Source organism: Drosophila gunungcola, unplaced genomic scaffold (assembly GCF_025200985.1).
Source record: "Drosophila gunungcola strain Sukarami unplaced genomic scaffold, Dgunungcola_SK_2 000081F, whole genome shotgun sequence".
Classification (NCBI taxonomy): Eukaryota; Metazoa; Arthropoda; class Insecta; order Diptera; family Drosophilidae; genus Drosophila; species Drosophila gunungcola.
This window is the reverse complement of record NW_026453243.1, coordinates 381,313-401,375: the sequence shown is the minus strand read 5'-3', so window position 1 is coordinate 401,375 and position 20,063 is coordinate 381,313. Positions and strand designations below refer to the sequence as shown.

General features: G+C 34.4%; 1 protein-coding gene across 3 annotated transcripts in view; it reads right to left on the bottom strand.

Moving 5' to 3' along the window:
• Positions 1–185: 185 nt before the first annotated feature.
• LOC128264854 (serine-rich adhesin for platelets) overlaps positions 186–20,063 on the bottom strand; it is a 36,849-nt gene continuing 16,971 nt past the window's right edge. For 2 of the 3 annotated variants that reach the window (XM_053000569.1, XM_053000571.1), the window contains one exon: positions 8,591–19,763. In XM_053000569.1, coding sequence (XP_052856529.1) covers positions 19,612–19,763 — 152 coding nt within the window. In that variant the 3' untranslated portion in view covers positions 8,591–19,611. Of the gene's footprint in view, positions 3,396–4,155; positions 4,596–4,998; positions 6,182–6,697; positions 7,076–7,532; positions 7,700–8,590; positions 19,764–20,063 lie in introns of those variants that run through there. The other variant, XM_053000568.1, reaches the window with a different exon arrangement.

Sequence of the window (20,063 nt, the reverse complement as noted above, 5' to 3'; positions counted from 1 at the left end):
CGAAATGGAGTATTAATGACACATTTTGTTTTGCTTCTCCACTTTTCTTACCTTAGTTTCCTAAAATTCTTTTAAGGCGCATTTTCAACTATGAACATAGGAAATAATAGGTTAAACCAAGGGGTGAAATTCGACGGATGGTTTCAGATCGACGGATGTGCCCGAGATGGTCAAACAAAGGAGTGTTCATTGCAAAAAACTTTATTAATAAATACTATCAAATAATAATTCCAAAATAAAAATTGTGTCCAAAAAAATTGATAATAATTACGAGTGTCATAACTGTAATAATAATTATACAAATAATTAATTCACATACACAGCTCACAGCTTGTTGTTGTGCTTAAAAACTTAATTTAGAGCTTGGAAAAATAAAAATCAAACAGAGTTTCTCAAAAGATTTCGGCATTTGTGATGTTTACATACAAAAATTAATATGTATGGTAAAAAAAGATTAACTTAAAATTGTACGATTACAAATTTTGCATTATACATTTGCTGGTTTTTGTGTGTTTACAAAAGGCAGTGTTGATTTTTGTTTGTTGTTGCAGTAGCATGTGGTTAGAAAATAAATAGAAATTAAAAAAAGGGATATCGAGAACCGAAAGAAACTATAACTACAAAAAGTTGCATTCAAAAATTCACATCAGATTAATAATAATAAAAATAATAATAATGAACTAAAACTATAACATTTGCTAGAGGCCCTGATCTTTGACGGTTCACATACTGACACAATTGAAATTGTAAAACTTACGTATCAAGAAAATAATAATTTGTTGTCTTTTGTTTACAATTAACATAGTGTTGTTAGGCAAAATATGTTGGCTTTAAAAGGGGTGCAGAATATTTGTTAAACTATCACATAACATATGCTTGTATATATATATATATATATATATATATATATTTCAAGGCAAATATATATTCGCTACAATTGAACACTTAAGTTTGGAGAGAAAATGTAGGCAGAACTGTGTTGTTGAAGACTAAATAAATTACAAAAATAATCGAAAATCGGGGATCGGATCAAACAATGTATGTATACATATAAATATATATATACGTGGATCCCCGGTGGATGGTAGATCTTCCCATGCGCTGACTCCCTCTTTCTCTTTCTCTTTCTCTCTCGCTATCGCCATCTCTCTCTGTCTCTGTCTCTATCTCTATCTCTGTCCCTATATCTCTAGCTCTATCTCTATCTATCTAACTATTTTCTAGCCCTCTCCGGTTGGTAAATTAGGATTAGATAACGCTTCGCTTTCAGCTTTCAGCTTCTATGTAATTATACGCTTTGACATTTCCTGTCTAGACTCATTTCGTTACGGGATATTTGTGGGGTTTGTGGATCGTGTGTGTGGACTGCGTGTGGATTGTGTGGGCTGTTTTCGGTGTGGTTAGTTGCTTCTCGTTAATATTTAGTTAAATTATGAGGTACTTGAAACTTTTTGGCACAGTGAAAGTTTTCATTTACTTTACTTCTACCACTTTACTTTGATTTGTTCTCGTTTTTTTTTTTTAGTTTTACTTTCCACTTTTTTGGTACTGCAATTATTCTTCTTAGTGCGTTAGACATTTAGTTAATACAAAAAACTGTTCATCCCATCCCTTCCCCATTCTTCATCTTCTTCTATGTATTAAAGTTTATTTTTCGGTTTTTGGATTTTCATTTACACTTTAATTCGATGTTCTTGGTTCAAGATTTGCTTGTTTGCTTTTCCTTTTGTTTTCCCCTTTCTACTGTGTTTGTTGAACTTAGTTAAATGAAGCAGATATCTGTTGAGAAATCATTTCTGACCTATGGGTTTTCCCTATTTTATTGTTTTTATTGTTTAATTGCACATTTCGTTTCCAGCGGACGGACGGTGCCGCACCAGAGTTGCCAGCACCGCCCAATTTCTCTATTGCTTGCCATGGTTGCCATGACTATAAACTATTCTTGCTTGTTCAGCTTGTTTGTAGGTTAGTTAAAACTTCAATGTTGTTTTCTTGTTGTGATCACAGTTAGTTTTGTGTTGTTGTAGTTGCAGTTTTAATTGTAATTGCTATTGGTAATTGTTAATTGTTCCTATGTTTGTTTTTTAGTTTTGATTTGCCTTGCTTTGCTTTGCTTTGCTTTGTTTTGTATATAAATTAAACTATTGACGGTGGTAGATCCCATTAGTATCTCCTAGCTATACAGTTCTATAATCCTATAAACCAACTTCGACTTCCTTTAAACATATATCTGTAGATCGGTCAACCGAAGAATAAATAATGCTTGCAGCGCTTTAAACATTTTGTTTTACATTTAGTGGTTGGCTTAGTTTCAGTACAGTTTCTGTACTAAATTCAACTAAAAACCCAATTAGCTTATTGTTTTCTGTGGTAGGTAACAGAGTTTTTTCAGTTATTGCATTGATTCTTGCAAAGTTAGTTTTCTCTCGCTTGTTGCTTGATTTGTTTTTCTTGTTTTTTTTTTTTTGTACAAATTGTTGCTAGTTTAGCTTCTATAGATCGGTGTAAAATTATATATATTTTATCTATTGTGTATATTAACGGCAGATTTGCGGTACAAAGTTTGTGTGTGAGGTACATACTTATATGTATCCCCCTCGTTTGTTTCGGTAGAAAATACAGACTATTTTGTTTATTTCTATTGCAAAGTTTTGTGGCTGTTTCGTTAATGTGTTAGAGAAATAAGTTGTTTCACAGAACCAAATCGCATTTCCTTCCCATTTGCACTTAATCGTAGTTGTAGAAAAACGTAATCTTGTGCCTACGATAATTATAATCGTAATCCTTACTCACACATATTTATATCTAGAGAGATAGGTGTATATTCAGAATTCTTAAACACTTTAATACCCGTGCTAAATAGTTGCGCGTCAATTTTGTTTTACTCTAGCTTGCAACCACAAAAAAATAAAAAAAAAAAAAAAAAAAACACATCTTTAGCGAAAAAATGTTTACATCGATCTAATCGTAGAGCTTTTCTGGTATTAATAAGATTTATACATAGGCTTCATTATACGCTTCCTGTATTCTGTATTCTGTATGGTGTGTGTTGCGTTTTTCAGAGGCTGATCCTGGAGCTGGTTCCTTATCTGCGTAGGAGCCGCCTCCTACGCGCCTCATCTCAGCGCGGCGCATTGTGGATGTGAGTGGTGAGGTGCTTCGACAAATAGTCGGCCCGCGCGAAGCATTTGCCGCAGGACTCGCAGTGGTAGGGCCGCTCGCCGGTGTGGATCCTCAGGTGGCGGGTGAGGTCGGACTTGCCCCCGAAGGCCCTGCCGCAGAAGAGGCACACGAAGGGCCTTTCGCCGGTGTGTTTGCGCACGTGAAGCTTGAGGTTCTCCTTGGAGCGCACGCACTTGCCGCAGAAGGGGCACGCAAATCGCGAGGTGGCCGGTCTGAAATCGGAATAAACCAGCACAATTAATTTTATCATTTAAGAGATTAACTAGTTTATTACGACATTTTCAAATGGTTGTAAAGCAGTTGAGAGGGAAAAATTGTTTATATAAGTTACGACTTATATCAGTTTTATCATGAACACCTATTAATATTGTTTGCTAAAATGTATTATTGGAATTAATAAATGAATTTTAATTATTAAACAAAAGTCCTTTGTTCGTTAAATGAGTCTATAACATTTTGACCTAAAACATAATCAAAGCTTTTTATTTTTTGACCTATAAACACTTTTCTTTTTAATCGAAATATTAAAAAAATATATCAATTCTTAAATCAATTTTTTACATCAGAGTGCGGTAAAGTTCGTTTAATTTAGTGAAATGAATTTTATTATATTTAAATTTAATTTATTTCTAGCTATATTCATATATTAGTGATTTTAACTGCAGGTTATATCTTGTTTCATTGAAATATTTCGAGTATTGAAAAAATATTACTCATTCGCAGCATGGGCCATTCATTTTGTAGCCCATTTTACAAAATTTACCTTTTTATTTTATTTTATTTGGAAATAAGGAAAAACTATTAGTGATTGTGATGTAAGCATTTATCAGTACATAAGAATCATTTCGCTTCATCCGCACATTAAGAAAATATAGAAAAAATTTAAATAAAATTACGTATTCGCAGAGTGGGTTCACGAACTGTTATCTTACACCTCCTTTGAGTCACTCAACGATAGAAAAGAGGTCTTACCGCTTGTCCCGCTGTCGTTCGGCGGCATCGACGCGCAAGAAGTTGAGTATGGAAGCCTCCTGCGGATTCAGTCCCAGGAACTGCTCGTTCGGAATGCGTTCGGCGTTGATCAGCGAGGTCAGCGAGCTAAGCGAACTGATGCCACCGCCGCTGGCGGCTGCTCCGCTGGCAGCTGCACCACCGCCGCCGCTTCCGGCCGCACCGCTTCCGGTGGCGCCACTTCCGGTTCCGCCGGAATTAACCTGCGCCTGGGCGACGGCAGCGGTGGCCGCGGCCACAGCGGCAGCAGCAGCCGCCGAGGATGATGATCCGGCGGCCGAGCTGGCCACCAGTGGCAGTGAAACGTGACCCAGGTGGGTTGCATTGTGGTGCTGGTGGTGATGATGATGGTGGTGGTGGTGTGGGTAGGAGGGATCCGTTTCCAAGTGGTGCAGACGCGACTGCAAGAAATGGTAATTTTCAATTTTAACATGGCTGCTCCTTAAATGGGTATAAATTAATTATTTGTAATTGTCTTTCAAGCAATAGTGCATTTTTAATAGTTATATTTTTAACAGACATTAAATTTTCTTTTTTTTTTCTATGTAACATTTTAGGCCGAAATCATGCCCACTCTTACGTCATATATTATTGTTCGAAGATTTTGTTTATGTATTTAGCTATTATAGCTTGATTAATTTTATTGTTAAATGTAACCTCAACTTTACTAGTTTATTGTTATAAGTTACCAAGGAGCAATAAAAAGACTACCCTTAAAAATAACTAAGTTTTCGCGTATAAAAAATGATTTTTTAGACCTGTATTTAGAGCTCCAAGGACTTGATTTAGAAGCCTTCTACTCACCCGCTTGTTTGTACTATGAATGCCGTCGGAGCTGCTGATGGTCGGCTCGGTGGCGCTGGTGGAGGCCGACGCCGAGGAGTTGTTGTCCTGGTAGAGCATCGTGATGCCCGCCGAGTCGACGGTGTTGTCCTGCTCGTGCTCCTCGCTGTCGTTGGCCCGAGATTCGGCGGTGTGCTCGTCGGAGGCACCCCTCTCCCTCTTCACGTTCACCCGCAGATCCTCGCCCTCGTCGGCCAGCATGGGCTCCTGCGAGCTGGTGACCACGTCCTGGTCCACAGAGGTCACCGAACCCGAGGCGGAAATGGAGGTGGGTGCCGCTACCGATGCGGACGATCCGGTGTTGACCAGACGCCCAACCACGCCCACTCCCACGCCCACACCCACACCGACACCCACACTCTTCTTGCCATGGAGTCGCTCGAGGGCATGGTTAAGGCGGTGCTTCTTGAAGCTCTTCAGATAGCGGAACTGCATTCCGCAGACGTCGCAGGTGAAGAGCTTGTCGGCGGGCAGACGAGCACGATGGTTCTGCTCCTTGTGCTTGGCATAGGCACTGCGATAGCGGTACGACTGACCGCACTGCTCGCAGATGAAGGGCTTCTCCTCGCCGGGACCCACATGGGGATGCTGGAGGGCGGCATGCTGCTCGAGCAGCCAGACATTGGGGAAGTGGGCATTGCAGACCACGCAGCGGGTCTCCTCCTCGATGGTCTCGCCCACGGTGACTCCCAGTTGCACTCCCGGCATTCCCGAGCCGGAGTTGCCACCCCCCGAAGAGCTGAACAGCGAAGAGCAGGTGTCCGAGGGACTCTTCAGCATCTGGCTTAGCTGCTGGGTCAGCAGTGGCGGTGTGGACGAGGTCGATGACGAGGAGCTCTTCTCCTTGAGGTCCGAACTGCCACTGCCACCGGCTGCTCCGGCCAACAGCAATTGGGTATACTGCCTAAGGCCGGCGGCATCAACTATAACACTTCCCGATCCCGATCCCGATCCAGATCCCGAGCCCGAGCCCGAGATCCCAGAGATGGGGGTGCGACGCTGGCGCTGGAGGAGCTGCTCCAGCGATTCCTTGTACAGCTGGGCACTGCGTTCGCTGGGGAGCTCCACAATGGTGACCTCGTCGCTGTCCGCCGAACTGCGTTTGCAGCTACCCTCCTCGCCGGAATCGTTGGACATGGCCGTACTGTTAAAAAAAATGAATTAGTGAAAATTACTATCTGGCTATTGAATTCAAAATTGTAAATTTCATATTCAAATTAAATATAAAATCATAAAATAATAATGTAATAATGTAATAGTACAATACATATTAAATTGCCTGATTTAATACAATATTTGAAATAATGTAAAGTACATAATTTTCAAGTTTAATATTGTTTGAAATTTAAATAATATATTAAGTAATAAAATATAATATTTGAATTAATGTGGAAAAATATTAGATTTAAAATCTGTTATACTTGTTTTAAATACATTAAATAAACTTTATTTAAAACTATTCTCAAAATAGTTAAAATAACAAAAAATGTATATTGCTTGAATTAAAATTAAATTTTCAGATAATAAAATCTATTTCGAAAACATAGAAATCAAAGCACAGCAAATATAAAGACTTTCCATATTTCGAATAACTTAATACCACAATGGATGAAAATCAAACCGAAAAGTATTTAAATTAAAACTATGACGTTTTTTTTACCAGTGAGTGGTGGTGGAGCTGGTGGCCATCTGCTGGGGCGATGGCGAGGATTTGGGACCCTTTCCCTGCTGTTGGTAGAAAGCAGTGGGCGTGGCCGTGGGATAGCGCAGGTTAAAGGTCGCCGTTGCCGTGGCTGCCGACTGAGGTTGCTGCGGTTGTTGTTGCTGTGTGTGTTTGTACTGCGTATCGCCGGATCGGCCTGCACTATTCTGGCTGGTCGAGGATGAGGACAGGGATGAGGAGGATGAGGAGGCGGTGGTCGCCGTGGCCGTTGCCGTAGCCGTCGGCTGACCCGGCTGGTAGTCCTTGGTCAGCAGGTCGCTGAGAGTCGTGAAGCGGTGTGGAAAGTCCTTGGGCGCCGCTAAAAGACCGCGTGTCCTGCGGGTAAAGCAAATCGTTAGTATTTTATTTCGAAACTTTTTTTATTTATCGCAGTCTATTTTACTTTCTTTATCACTCGTTACAAAGTATACTTAAAACAGTTTGATCTTTAACTTTACATTCTAAGCACAATTATCAAAGCCTACTTGAACTCATAACGCTTAAATTATCTTTAAAAAAGTTTTAAAACATTTTTAAATTATAAGGTTATTTTAAACGATTACATTTATATATAAAAGGTTACCCAAAATTTCTAGAGACCATATTTTGACCAATTGGATCTACATTTTACAGAAGTAAACTATTGTTGTTAAATTAACTTTAATTTAATCGTGGGTCAATTTTGTAGGGTTAAATTATAGTCTTTTTTCAAAATATATAGCAACTTTTTTTTTTTTTTTTTGGTGGCCCGCATTTTTGCACTACCGAGATTATTTACAATGGGGTCACTCACCTGAGGGCCTCTTCTGCCAGCCAGGTCTGGTGGTGGAGCAGGCTGAGAATTCTGGACGGATCGATGTCGAAGAGGCTCAGGCCGAGGGGCGAGAAGGGGAAGGCGAAGGGGGTTGGGCAGCGACTGGCGGCCATCGCGCTCATCGGGGAGCTGAAGTTGCGGAGCAGCTGTGGGATCAGAAATTTGGATATTCAGTCGGGTTCTGGCAGTATTACAATCGATATTTGGTGCGCAGTGCCTCCTTCTGTTCTGCTTGCTGTTAATTTTTTTTATTTTTTCATTTTTTTTTTTTTTTTGGGTCAGAGGTCGGGGCTCAAATAAATACTCCTTAGTTCTAAAATTGAAGTGAGGAGGGAGGGGCTGCTAAACTGCTGGGTGTAAGTTCCTTTAGTCTCGGGATTGGAAATCTATATCCTGAACGGGGTCGGGATGGGCTACATTTCCAACTCATGCAAGGCAACTGAATACAAGGCAAGCAAACACTTAAAAGCTCACACGAAAAGACATCTAGATATATGGACAAACTATCTGGCAAATATGGCAAATGAAAGTACGGAAAAGTCGAAACGAAAAGTCGATAGAGAAAAATGGGGAAGAAGCTGCAGGAGTAATGGATAAAAAATATACTTACGTGACTGCTGTTTATTTTCGGTCATAAGTACATTTGGGGACGAAAGATTACTTAGGACTAAGATAGAATTCTTAAGACGTACAATCAACAAGTATTCTTTAAAAAAAATATTTTTTAAAAGTTTTTCACTTTTAAAAAAGTTAAAAATATTTAATTAAAGTTTAATTTGAAAAGAAAATAAATATGTTTTAGTCGTGTTTGATAAAGTTCCATTGATAACAACTTTTCAAGCCAATTTTGTAACATTAAATTTTAGAAATTCAAGTATAAATAAATATATTTTAATATTAATAATAACAATTATTTAAATGCCACTTCTATTTATTACATATGTAATCCATGGCTGAGCCACGTTCTTCAATAAAAACTCGAGATGTGGCAAATATTTTTTCATTATTTTTATTTATATAGAATTTATTTCATTTTCTTTATCTCTTTTTTGTTTTGTTTTCCATTTTCTAGCTTTTTCAGCTGCATCTTCCATTCTTTGTTTTTATTCTTTACTCTGCTTGTATTTGTGTGTTAGAGTGTGTGAGTGTCGCGTGTGTGAACAAGTTCTTAAGTTCTTTATATTTTTTATCTTTTCATTCGCTCGACTAATAAATGTTGTTAGGCATAGACTACAGACTATATAGCTAGCTATATATGACTGATCCTTCTGCTGATCCTATAGGTTTTCTTTTTCTGCATTTATTTATTTTCATTTTTATTTCCATTTTCATTTTTATTTCATTCTAGTGCTAGCTTGCTGTCTTGATTCCCTCTCGTTAGCCTTTCATATTTCTTGTTGTCATTCTTTTGGGAATTTCAGGGAAAATTGTTGGGTTCGGGAATTGCGGATAGAAATCAAATCTGCATTGGAGGCTGTTCTCTTTTAGAATCTTCTTTGCCTGGCTTTTGTTAGCATTCTTCATATTGTTTTTGTTTTGGTTTTTTGTTATAAACTATGATATGCTTTGCTTTGTTTAAATATTTTTCTTATTTTGTTTCCATCTTCATTATGCCTGTTATAATTTTCATATAAATTTGTTTGTTTCTGGTTGTAAGTGTGGTGTTTGTTTTTTTAATTTTTGGTTTTGGTTTGCCTAAAATATGTTTTTTTGGTTTGACTGTGTGTAAGTAATTGAATTCCATTTCCTTCTAAAATATTTTTTTCTTGATTGATTCTATTTGCTTTTTTCATTACTTGCTTACATTTTGTTTGGTGCCTGATAAGCTGCTCTCTTTAGTTTTAAGTTCTCGAGTTTTTTAGTTATTATTCAGCATTGGGTCAACTCGAAAAATGAGTCGAGTCGAAAATTGAGTGGAGAGTTCTTGTAAGTAATTATTCTTGCTCAGTGCTTTTGGTTTTTTAGTTCTCATTTCGACTACGAAAAAAATATATAGTTAGCGTATATTTTTAACCTTCCGTTTTTTTTTTTTGCTTTAGTAATAATTATTTGTTTTGGTTTTTTTTTTTTGGGTATTTTTCATATATATCTGTTGAGTTCTCATCAAGCTCTCTTGCATACAGAGTACAAAGTACTATATGGAACTATATATATAGTTCCAGCTCGGGTGTGTTGGTATGGGTGCTAGGTGTGTGTGTGTAAAACGATAAGGAATGTACATGAGAGTGAAATGGTTTTTATATATTTTTATTTCGCTTTTGTTGGTTTCTTCCATTTGCTTTTTATAAGCCACAAAATATCAAAATCTTATTTCGAATTATAAAAAAAATAAATGAAAACTAAATTGTATCGATTGGAACTTAAATTGCAGTTTATAGTTCTATATATGTGTATATATATATAATTTGCATTATTTTAGAGTCATTTTAAGTTTACGCTGGCTCAATAAATAATGGGAAATCGCTTAACTTAGGATTAAAGTTAATGAAAAACGTTAAATAAAACTTAAGCGGGTGATTATTTAAGATTTAGTTTTAGTTAGTTAGTCGCTGCTGCTCTTAGTGAATTTTTCGGCCTTGGCCTTAAATTAATTATTGTATAATTCTTCCATCGCATTCTCTTTTTTTGTTGGTTTTCTGTGTGGTGTGTTTACAGTTAGTTAAGAATATATATTTATATAAATTATTTATGTATCTTGTATGTCTATATTGTAGGAACATATTGACGTAATCATAACGTATTGCAGCTATTTGTTCATCCTCTTAATTCGGTTATTGTTTATTGTTTAAACTTTTCTTCGGATTTCGGTTTGTTGTGAATTTCATATTTTTTGTGTGGTTTTTTAACCGCCTTACACTGTTTATTAACCCTCTTATTAGGCAGTTCCTTTGCATTAAGGAAAACAGCCCATATTATTCCCTTTTTTTGTTTGGGTATAATCCCCTTTGGAATGCCTTGAAATCGAGCTGTTTTCCCTAGCATTTATTGATTTAGGTTCAATAACTTAAGAGAAAATATTAAAAAAAAGTCTACAAACAAACAAATAATAAGTGTTAAAAATATTTGTAAAATTATTTATGAATGAGCCTCAATAGGGAACTTACAAAAATTTTCTCAACCGTCGTTTACTAAACCTATTATTTTGCTACCCATTTTTCAACAGTCCTTCAACGTGTGTGCTGCTATTTTGCATTATATTTTATATAAATATTTTGGATGCTTGGCTTGAATTCTCAATTCAAGATCAATTGAAACGAAAACAACTATTCTGGAAATGGTTAGTCTGCTTTTTCATATTCTTGAAAAATTATGGAGAAAGGTTAAAAATGTATTTCTTTCATTTCGCTTATGTCGAAAATATGATTTCTCTTTTAGGGTTTTAAATTTATTAAATATGTTTACATTGTTTGTGGTGTTTTCCTTCTGTGAAAATAGTATTATTCTCTTTCATTACTAAAAACTAGTACAATTTTTTGATAAATTGGTTTCTTGTGTGTCTGTGTTTTGTATGTGGCTTTTTCTTCCATTTCTCACCATTTCTTACCATACCAAACAATTTCTCTCTTTGTTTTTGGGATATGCAAAACTACTCTGTTGTTGTTTCTACTTTGTTTCTCGATTTGGTTGCGTGTGTGATTTTGTGTGTGTGTTTGGGAGAGTGTAGTATAGCTAACTGCCTAAAATTCGCAAATTTGCTTGCAGTTTTCTAATAGTTTTTATTTTTTTCCGTCTTCGTTAGAAACTAATTTCTTTTTTACATGCCGTAAGTACTTTTTGTATAAATGTAGGTGTGGTTGTCTGTGTGGGAGATATACTAATGTATAGGTGTGTATGTATATTTAGTTATATATATGTATATATAGATCTCAATGCCTTTCATTGCTCGCTAAAAAAATAACTATCAAAAAAACTGCAATTTCCATTTTTGACTTCCTTGTTGTTTTGTTTTTTTTTTTGTCTTTTTTTAGGTTTTTGCTCTGCGCATTTTTATAAAATATTACTTTAGTATGTATAATGTATATATGTATTGTATATATATATTTTTTTTGGTTTTCGATTTTTATTTTATTTTTATTAGTTTTTTTTTGTTTTGTTTTAAAGGGGAGTAGGCACTACAGTGTTGTTTTTTCTCTCTTTCCTCTTTACCTTTCTGACGTTTTCTTTTCTGTTTTTTTCTGGTGTTTTTTTTCTCGCTAATTTCCAAAAAATTGTTTAGCTTCTCCTGATCTCGACAAATATAAAATAAGCCCCACAAGCTAGTACTAACAATTTTCCTCGCTGGTTCAGCCTAAATTTTCCGCTTCTTCGCCTCTCTGTATATGTGTGAGTTCCTCTTTCTGTGTGTACGTGTCTTGAGCTTATACCGAAAAAAATTGTTTACAACTTTTGAAGCTTTCTTTTAGGTTTCCGATGTCCTGCTATTTGTTTACGTTATATATAACTATTATATATATAAGTGTGTAGATATCGTATTCTTTAACTTGACCTTAGCGTATCAAAAAGTGTGTACGTTGTGTTTGTGTGAAAATGTACATTTTGGAAAGGATATTTTGGGGAGGGGCTTTTCCGCGCTGATATTCCTCAAAAATTGGTTCTATGTTTGTCTCCGTTTTAGCCTTACTTTAGGTTTGATTAAAAAAACTGTTTTTTCTGTTTTTCATCTGTGTTTTCTAAACGTATTTTATGTACATGTTTCAAGTCAAAAACAAATTTCCAATGTTTGTTTTGTTCCTTTTTTATTTTTTTTTTTCTATGTGAAAGAATAAAAATTTGTGTGTTTTTAGGGACAATCAGAAAACTAGCAATCACAATTATTTGTTTTCTGGCTTTTTACAGATCATAAAATGTCTTGATTTCGGAATTGTATGAGCCATTTAAAAAACTTGTATTTCTCTTTCAATATATTTGATATGGAATATGGGTATATGCACAAAAAAAACGTACATTCCTAAGCGATTTTGATTTTAACATAATTTTATTTCCCTTTCTGTTCGGAATGCAAGATTTAATAATTTGGTTGAGCCTTGTTAAATTTTGTAGAACTTTAATTTTAAAGGTTTTAAAACTAGTTTTCCGGATTCTCCTAAACTCACACAAACATCTACCTTGAGTGTATTTTTAAAACTTATTCGTGTTTGTGTTTTTGGTTCGTTTTTTTATCTATGTACAGTATTTCCTCGAATTGTTAGCTTGGCACTCAAACATATTTTGTTTCTTCTTTCGGTTATAGGGGTCTCATTTAATTAGAGCTTTATGGTTGTTATTCTTATTGGGGTTGTTGGTGTTCTTGATCTTGATGTTGTTGTTGTTGTCGTTATTGTGGTTGATTTAATACGCCGATGAAACCAATTGCTAGTTATCATTATGTTTAGTTTATTGCGTTTCACTGTCCCGCTTGCTGCGCTTACAAGTTTCGCTTAACGAACAGAAAAAGGCATATTCAAAGTAAGGATTTGTCAAACAGAAACACATGCGGTATACAAAAAATATACTACGAATACTACGAACAAACAATCTTTATATACTTTGACTACAACTCAAGTTGTTTTCATTTTCATTTTCTTTCTCTTTCTCTTTGTCATTTTTTATTATTATTAATTTTTTTTTTTGCATTTTCTTTGTTTTGGGTTTTGGGTTTTTATTTGTAACACTGTAAAAAACGTGGAAAACATCTATGAGCTGGGTGTAAATATCAATTGTTATATCGCTTGTCTGTCGTTCATTTAATAATTGATTCTATTTATCGGTCTATCGATCGTTTTACTGTGGGTACTTAAGTTATTTGTATTGTAGGTGATTATGTAAATCAATGAAGAAGGCAATTCGTCAACAGGGTACATGTGTGTAGGTATGTGTGTGGCTCAATCAATTAATCAATCAATCATATGTCGTTTTACGGCTAAAAGAGTATATGCTGCAATTCCGGGGGCCGGAACTAGTTCACCCGAACTTGGTTCGTCAGATCTATTTATTTACAGAGTAAGAGCTTGTGGTTCATCGATTGTTGCTAACAAACTGGATCCAGTTATAAGCTTTTTCCAGTCCGCTGATTGTATTGTGGTGCGATTTGGTTCGGTTTACGGAACTAGTTCCTATTTTCGTCAGTTCACGGTATGCCTTGGATTATTGTCACTTGAGAGAGAGTTCTATTGGTAAATGCGTTTTTTTTTCGGAACTAGTTCTGGCCCTGAAATTGAGAATTTGTGGCATAATTCTCAGCGGAATTTACCTTTATTTAGTCACTTAAAAAAGGCATTTTTTGTGTTTGGAGAAGGGACAGGAGGTCCTTAAGCGAGGGTATATTTATTATATAAAAACCCACACTTTTACCTATCCTTTGGTAACAAAAAATAGATACAAATAAAAAATCAAAGCACTGATTCAGTTTGCTTTTCGTTTATATTTCATTTCTCTTCATAGTTACTGTTTGTTCTTGTCTATTAGAGTTAATTAAAAAAATACGTTTCAATTAAAAAATATAAGTCGATTGTAAACATTTTCTATGTATGTACGTAATGCATTTGTAAAGCATTTTCTCCGCAGCCATTATGTTTTCTGTTTTCCATATTTCTATATCAACTTTTTCAACACTTTTTTGTAAATTAGATTTGTGTTTAAATATTGGTACTATTGTTGTTTGCTGTTTCAGTTGTTGTATATATTTGGTTGTATATAATATATATCTAGATATATACTGAGCGATATATGCATATATAAATATTGTTTGTTGCTTGTTTCTGTTCTGTTCTGCTGTTCATTCATTAGTTATATTGTATTGGAAGAATCTGTGTTAACCCTGAGCACTTTTTCTGCTAGAACGAATTGAAACTTAAAAATTGAAAACAAAAACATGATTGCAAAAAATGTCTATGCCAAAAATGAAAACCGAAACGAACTTTTCAAAAGGTTCTCTTGCCGAAACTTGCAATTTTTCATTTTATTTGTATTATATTGAGTTGGAATTTGGTTTTGGGAATTTTGTTTAGGTAATTTTGCATAACTGTTTTGGTTGCTTTTTTGTTTAATTATTTTACTGATTCCGTTTTTGTATTTTTTGTGTGCCAAAGCTTCTCTTTAGTTCTAAGTTTGTCGTTCGAATTTCGCTTGGAATCGTTTTTAAAACGAACTAAAAACGTTTTGTATTAAAGTAGGTTGAGTATGTTAATGTTGCTAGTATGCATTGTATGTATATAGATTTATATAAATTCGACTTGTATGCAATTCTAGCGTAATTGTTAATTAACTTTATTTTCCCTCATTACCATTATGTTTATCCTCTCAACTGCTATTGCTGTACAAGTTGAAGCTTCGGTTTAGGCATATATCCTAGGGGGTTGGGGTGTGTGTGTTGTTCTTGTCTGAGTGTGTGTGTGTGTGCCGCTATTTATATAGGTTCATATATAAATATCCTTCCTTTCGTTTTTTCCAAATTTTTTGTATACATATATAATTTTGTGTTATTTTTTTTCTTGTTGCTGTTGTGTTTCTTGTTCTTGTATATATAATTTTAAATTCCTGTTTCCTTTAAAATGCATTTTTGCAGTTACGCCTAATGATATTTTTTCTTTTTCATGTAATTTTTTTATATATAGGTTTGTCCTGTGCTTGGAACTCAAGGAAGAACCTAAAGCAGAAATCGTAAAACCGAAGCTGAATATCTGAATATATATGCTGCTTCTATGTGGGTGCTTTAAGTGCCTTTTAATATATAATAAATTTATCCATATTTTTTTTATTTATATTATGTATTTCGAAAATTTCGAATTTGTAAACTAAAAGAAGCTTAATCAATTTTGAGTCTCTCGTTTCTATTTAGGCCTAAAAGTCATTTACTCGAAAAATTTCCACTAAAAATTTATGTTAGCATTGATTTGATCCAAAAGTTTTTTTTCTCTCTTTTATAAAAAAAAACACTGGCAACATTTGGTAACTTAAAACCACAAAAGAAAACGAACAGAAAAAGGGGAATAATAAAGAAATTATATTTACAACAAACTGTGTGTCTATTTGTAGTTTGTTTGGGTCAATTGGCAATTTTGTATATTTTGCTATATGTTTGTTAATTATTTTATTTTGCTGTTTTCAAGGAACTTGTTAGAAATTTTTTCTTGTTGCTGCTGTTTGATGGCTTGTTGAAATATTAAAAATAAGAAAATAATTGAAACACAAATTAACGTTTATGGGGAACCAAACTAAGGAACTTTTGATCACAACTTAAGCGCTAAGCAAAATCAATTCTTATTAACTAAACTTAATAAATAGTAAACCATTAAAATGAGGGCAAATGAAATGCTGACACAATGAATTTTTCAATGATATGTGAAAAGTTTGGATGAGCATAAATATGAGAAAATGAATGTTGAACGTAGAAAAAAGGCCAAAAGTTGTTGGATTTTTTTTTTATTTTCATTTTGTTTGTTTTTCCACTTAAATTGTTGTCGCTGCTTATTTTCATTTATTGATTTTGAATTTAAATTTAGTCTTTGACATGTGTGTTTAGCTTGTTTTATTTTGTCTGGTAGGTTGGTTGGTTTTCTTTTCTCACATAGCTTACAAATTCATTGTGTTCTGGCTGAAAATCGCTTAACAAAATTATATGCGTGTGGGTAATACATTACAGAACAGAAAGAAGTTCGAACTTATTAAAGAAATAAACAAAAATTATATCAATTTGTTGCCACGTTTTTTTAGTTAAATTGGTTTTGTTTTGTTGCTAAAGCTAAATAAATTTCATATAAGTTGGTATAATAATAATAACATTTCGCTTAAACATTTAGAACTAAATATATATAGTTATATATATTTATGAAGGTGTTTACATTAAAAAAAAAATTTATAAGAGACACAGAGCATGAAACATTGTGTGTATGTATGTGAGAGTTTGTGTGGGGGTAGTTTTCAGTGCATTTATTAAATTAAAAAAATAGCAATAAAAAAATATTTTTTTCTGGAATCGAAGCCGCTAACCCTCAACTTTTCCTCTTCCAACGTTTTTCTACTCTTATTTCCTTGGAATGTTTTGGTTTTCTTTTGTTTTCTTTTCAATTTTCCCTGTTTTTTCTGCGGCGGCTGTTCAAAGACTTTTTGTCTGGCTGGGCTGAAAATAAAATCAACTGGTTCCCCTTTTCTGGTTTCTAATTTCCCCTATTGAAATGCAATTAAAATTATCGAGAAAGCTTTTGGTTTTTATATTTATTTAATCATTACTTTTATCGTTATTAATTGTTTATAATTTTGTTTCTAAAAGGCCGAAAATCACAATTTTGTTTTGCTTTTTTTTTCTTCATTTGTTCCTAAAGGTTTAATTTTGTTTTGTTTACGCTTGATTATGTTGGATAATTGTTAATGCAGATATCCGTTGTGTTTGCTTTCGTTTTAACATCACAATTGAATTGATGCCTGTTTCTTTTCTACTCCCCTAAAATCCTCTAATACTGCATGAGAAAAGTAAGCCAACAACAAAGGTGAAAAATGGCAACGCTTTTCCTCGCTTTTCCAAAATGCAAAGCAAATAATTCTCCGCTCCCCTTTTGTATTTTTGGTTTTTGGTTAAATATTTTGTTATCCATTAATTATTCACTATTCTTGTAATGCTATCACAGCCAAATTGTTTAATCCAAAAGTTTTTGTGTTTGTTTCCGTTTTTTTTTCTTTTTTGTTTCTTGCCAAAATGTTTTTGTTTTTGGTTTAAAATTTAGAATTTTGAATTTTGTCTAGCGTGCTTAGTGTGCGTTTGTTGTTGCCTCTTTTTTCTTAATGTTACGTTTTTTTTTTGTTTTGCGTTTCTTTGCAGTTTGCTGTTCCCAATCCATTGCCAAAACTTGAACAAAAAATCTTCGCCCCAACCGCAGAAACGAGATAATGGTTTTTTCCCTCGATTTTCACGTTTAGCCCCAGCCACAAACTTCCTTGGTTTTTATAGATAATTTTTTGTTTTCATTTGTTTATAATTTTGAGATCGATTTGCATTTCTTGTTGTTTCGTTTGCTGTTGTTGCCGGGCTAATCACTTAGGTGGATGAAAAAGGGATTTTTAGCGAGGGTCCGCGGAGCTTCGGGTTCCATTAAGCCAAAGAAGAGAATTCGTGATAACGTGATAACACAAAAAAATCTATAATTACTTATATAACGCTTGGATAATATCTAAGCTTTCCCTTCTGCTTTAGTTACTAGCACATTTCATTATTGTAAAGCCAAAAGAGGGGTGTGGTTGTTTTCAAAGCAAAGTAAACTTGGTTGGGTGAGTGGTTTAACAAAAAGGTTAAATATGTGAGCGTCAAGAATTTCGGATGATCGATCTTTAGCCCAAATTTTCTGTTTTCTTCCGCTACAACTACCCTTAGTTGGTATTCCTAGAGTGTTTTTTTTCCCTCTACTACTCATATACATATATATATTTTTTGGTTTATGTATAAGATTTATATAAATATCGTTAAGATCACAGATATTCTATGTAATTCTGCTGCTGCTGCTTTTCTTGTTAATTTGTTTTTCTCAAATTTTATCTGAATTTCAAAAAATGTCTCTGTTTCGGTTTCTGCATCTGGTTTATATAGATATATAAATATTGTATATAGATATATGTATATGTTACTGTATAATAAGTTCTGTGAGTGTATAATATACGCGTGTGTGAGCGAGGGGATCGGGGGACTAAGTTGCACTAACTCACTATCGAAAAGAGTCCTCTATATAGCCTGTTGTTGATTTTTCCATTTTGTGTGTTGGTGTTTTGGGATATGTATGTTCTACTGCGCTTACTTGCTCACAAGTAAAAACCAAAGACGCACAAAAGAATGCTACATTTTACGAACTAGTGAATTGTTCACTTTGCTTTAACTTGGGTTGAATTGGTATTCTTGTTTGGATTTGTTGGTGTGTTAACCAGTTCACTTTGCTTTTACTGATTTTGAGTGTGGCCTAGTAGTGTTGCTGAAGTGTGTGTGTTTCTTTTTCGATCGGGGACAGGGGTTATGTTTACTTTAAGCTACTTCTTTAACGCTTTATTATCATCGTCAACATTCTACGTTCTCGGATCCTTCGGCTTCGGCTGCTACTTAAAAAGTTACATCACGTGTGTTCACTGTTCTTTTCATTACGTTTATGTTTATCTTTATCGTTAATCGCTATCGTTAGCATTACTAAATCGTATTCAATTATATCAATTTTATCATGTATAGTTAGCAATTTTTTATGTTTTTCATATTTTTGTAAATTTATTTTCAATTTTTTTTGCGCTTTTTCATTCTTGCCTATATGTCTTACATTCTCTAACATATACTTTTGAAAAATATATATATCATATATATATATGTATATATATATATCGCTTTTATTAGATTCCTGCTACAACTCTCACGCTGCGCTTTAGCTTTTTTTCCTGGGTAGAAAAAACGTTTCATTTTTTTCACGTCATACAAAAAAGGGATATAGTTCCCTAGCATTTTTTCAGATCTGTCGTCTTTAAAGACTCATCCTGAATCATCAAAAAAAAAAAAACAAGTTTGCTTCTTGGTATAAACTTCAACAATTCGACAATATGCTGCTATATAATTATTGTATATAATGTATATATTAATATAGATGTTTTATGTACGGTTATAGCCTGCCTGCTCTATTGTGTCTGTGTGATCTGTTGTGTTGGTATTGGTGTTGGTGTGTTTCTGTCTCTTTCCTATTTGCTAGGGTTTCTGTTGCCCAGAACTTTCAGAACTGATGCCTTGTTTACATAATTAATAAAATATATACATATGTATATACATGGATTCAACGGTATATACATATATGTGGTTGTGTGTATTGGTGTATTGGGCTGTTGTTGTGTTGGTGTATTTCTTGTATTGGTCTCTCCTCCATTTTGTTTCCTCCTTAAGTAAGTCAAAGTTCTTGTTGGCTCCTCCTCATCATCAATTGTTGTTGTAGTTGAAATTGTTGGTGTTGTTGTTGTTATTGTTGGTGTTTTGCAAGTAGTTTGCATTGTTATTGTTGTTGTTATTGTTATTATTATAGTAGTAATAGTAGTAATAATAATAATTTAATAACAAACTAAAATCGTTTCACTATTGCGGCAACTCATCCTTTGTGTCGACCGGGCTGCTGGGTGACAAAAACTTGCGCACGTACTTGGGAAAATGCGTTTTCTCGTGCGCCTTGAGTATCGTTGAGCGCGAGAAAGTTTTCCCGCACATATTACATCGGAACGGTCGTTCGCCTGCAAAGCGATTTCCCCAAGGGCAAAGGGAAATCAAGGAAATACGTTTCGATATAGATAATTGTTTCACATAATGGAAGTGAAGGATGACAATGTTGGGGGCCCTATATATGTTATTTTGTATGCGGTTTTTTAATGGGCCAATAACTAAACTTATAATTTGTAATATCCGAATTTTTTCCATAATAATTCATTTTTTCGTCGCTTTTTTTTATAAACGACAAATATAATTTATCTAGAGAAATAAAAAAATAATACAAAATCAATGTCACCAACGTGTCTATAAAAATGACGATTAAT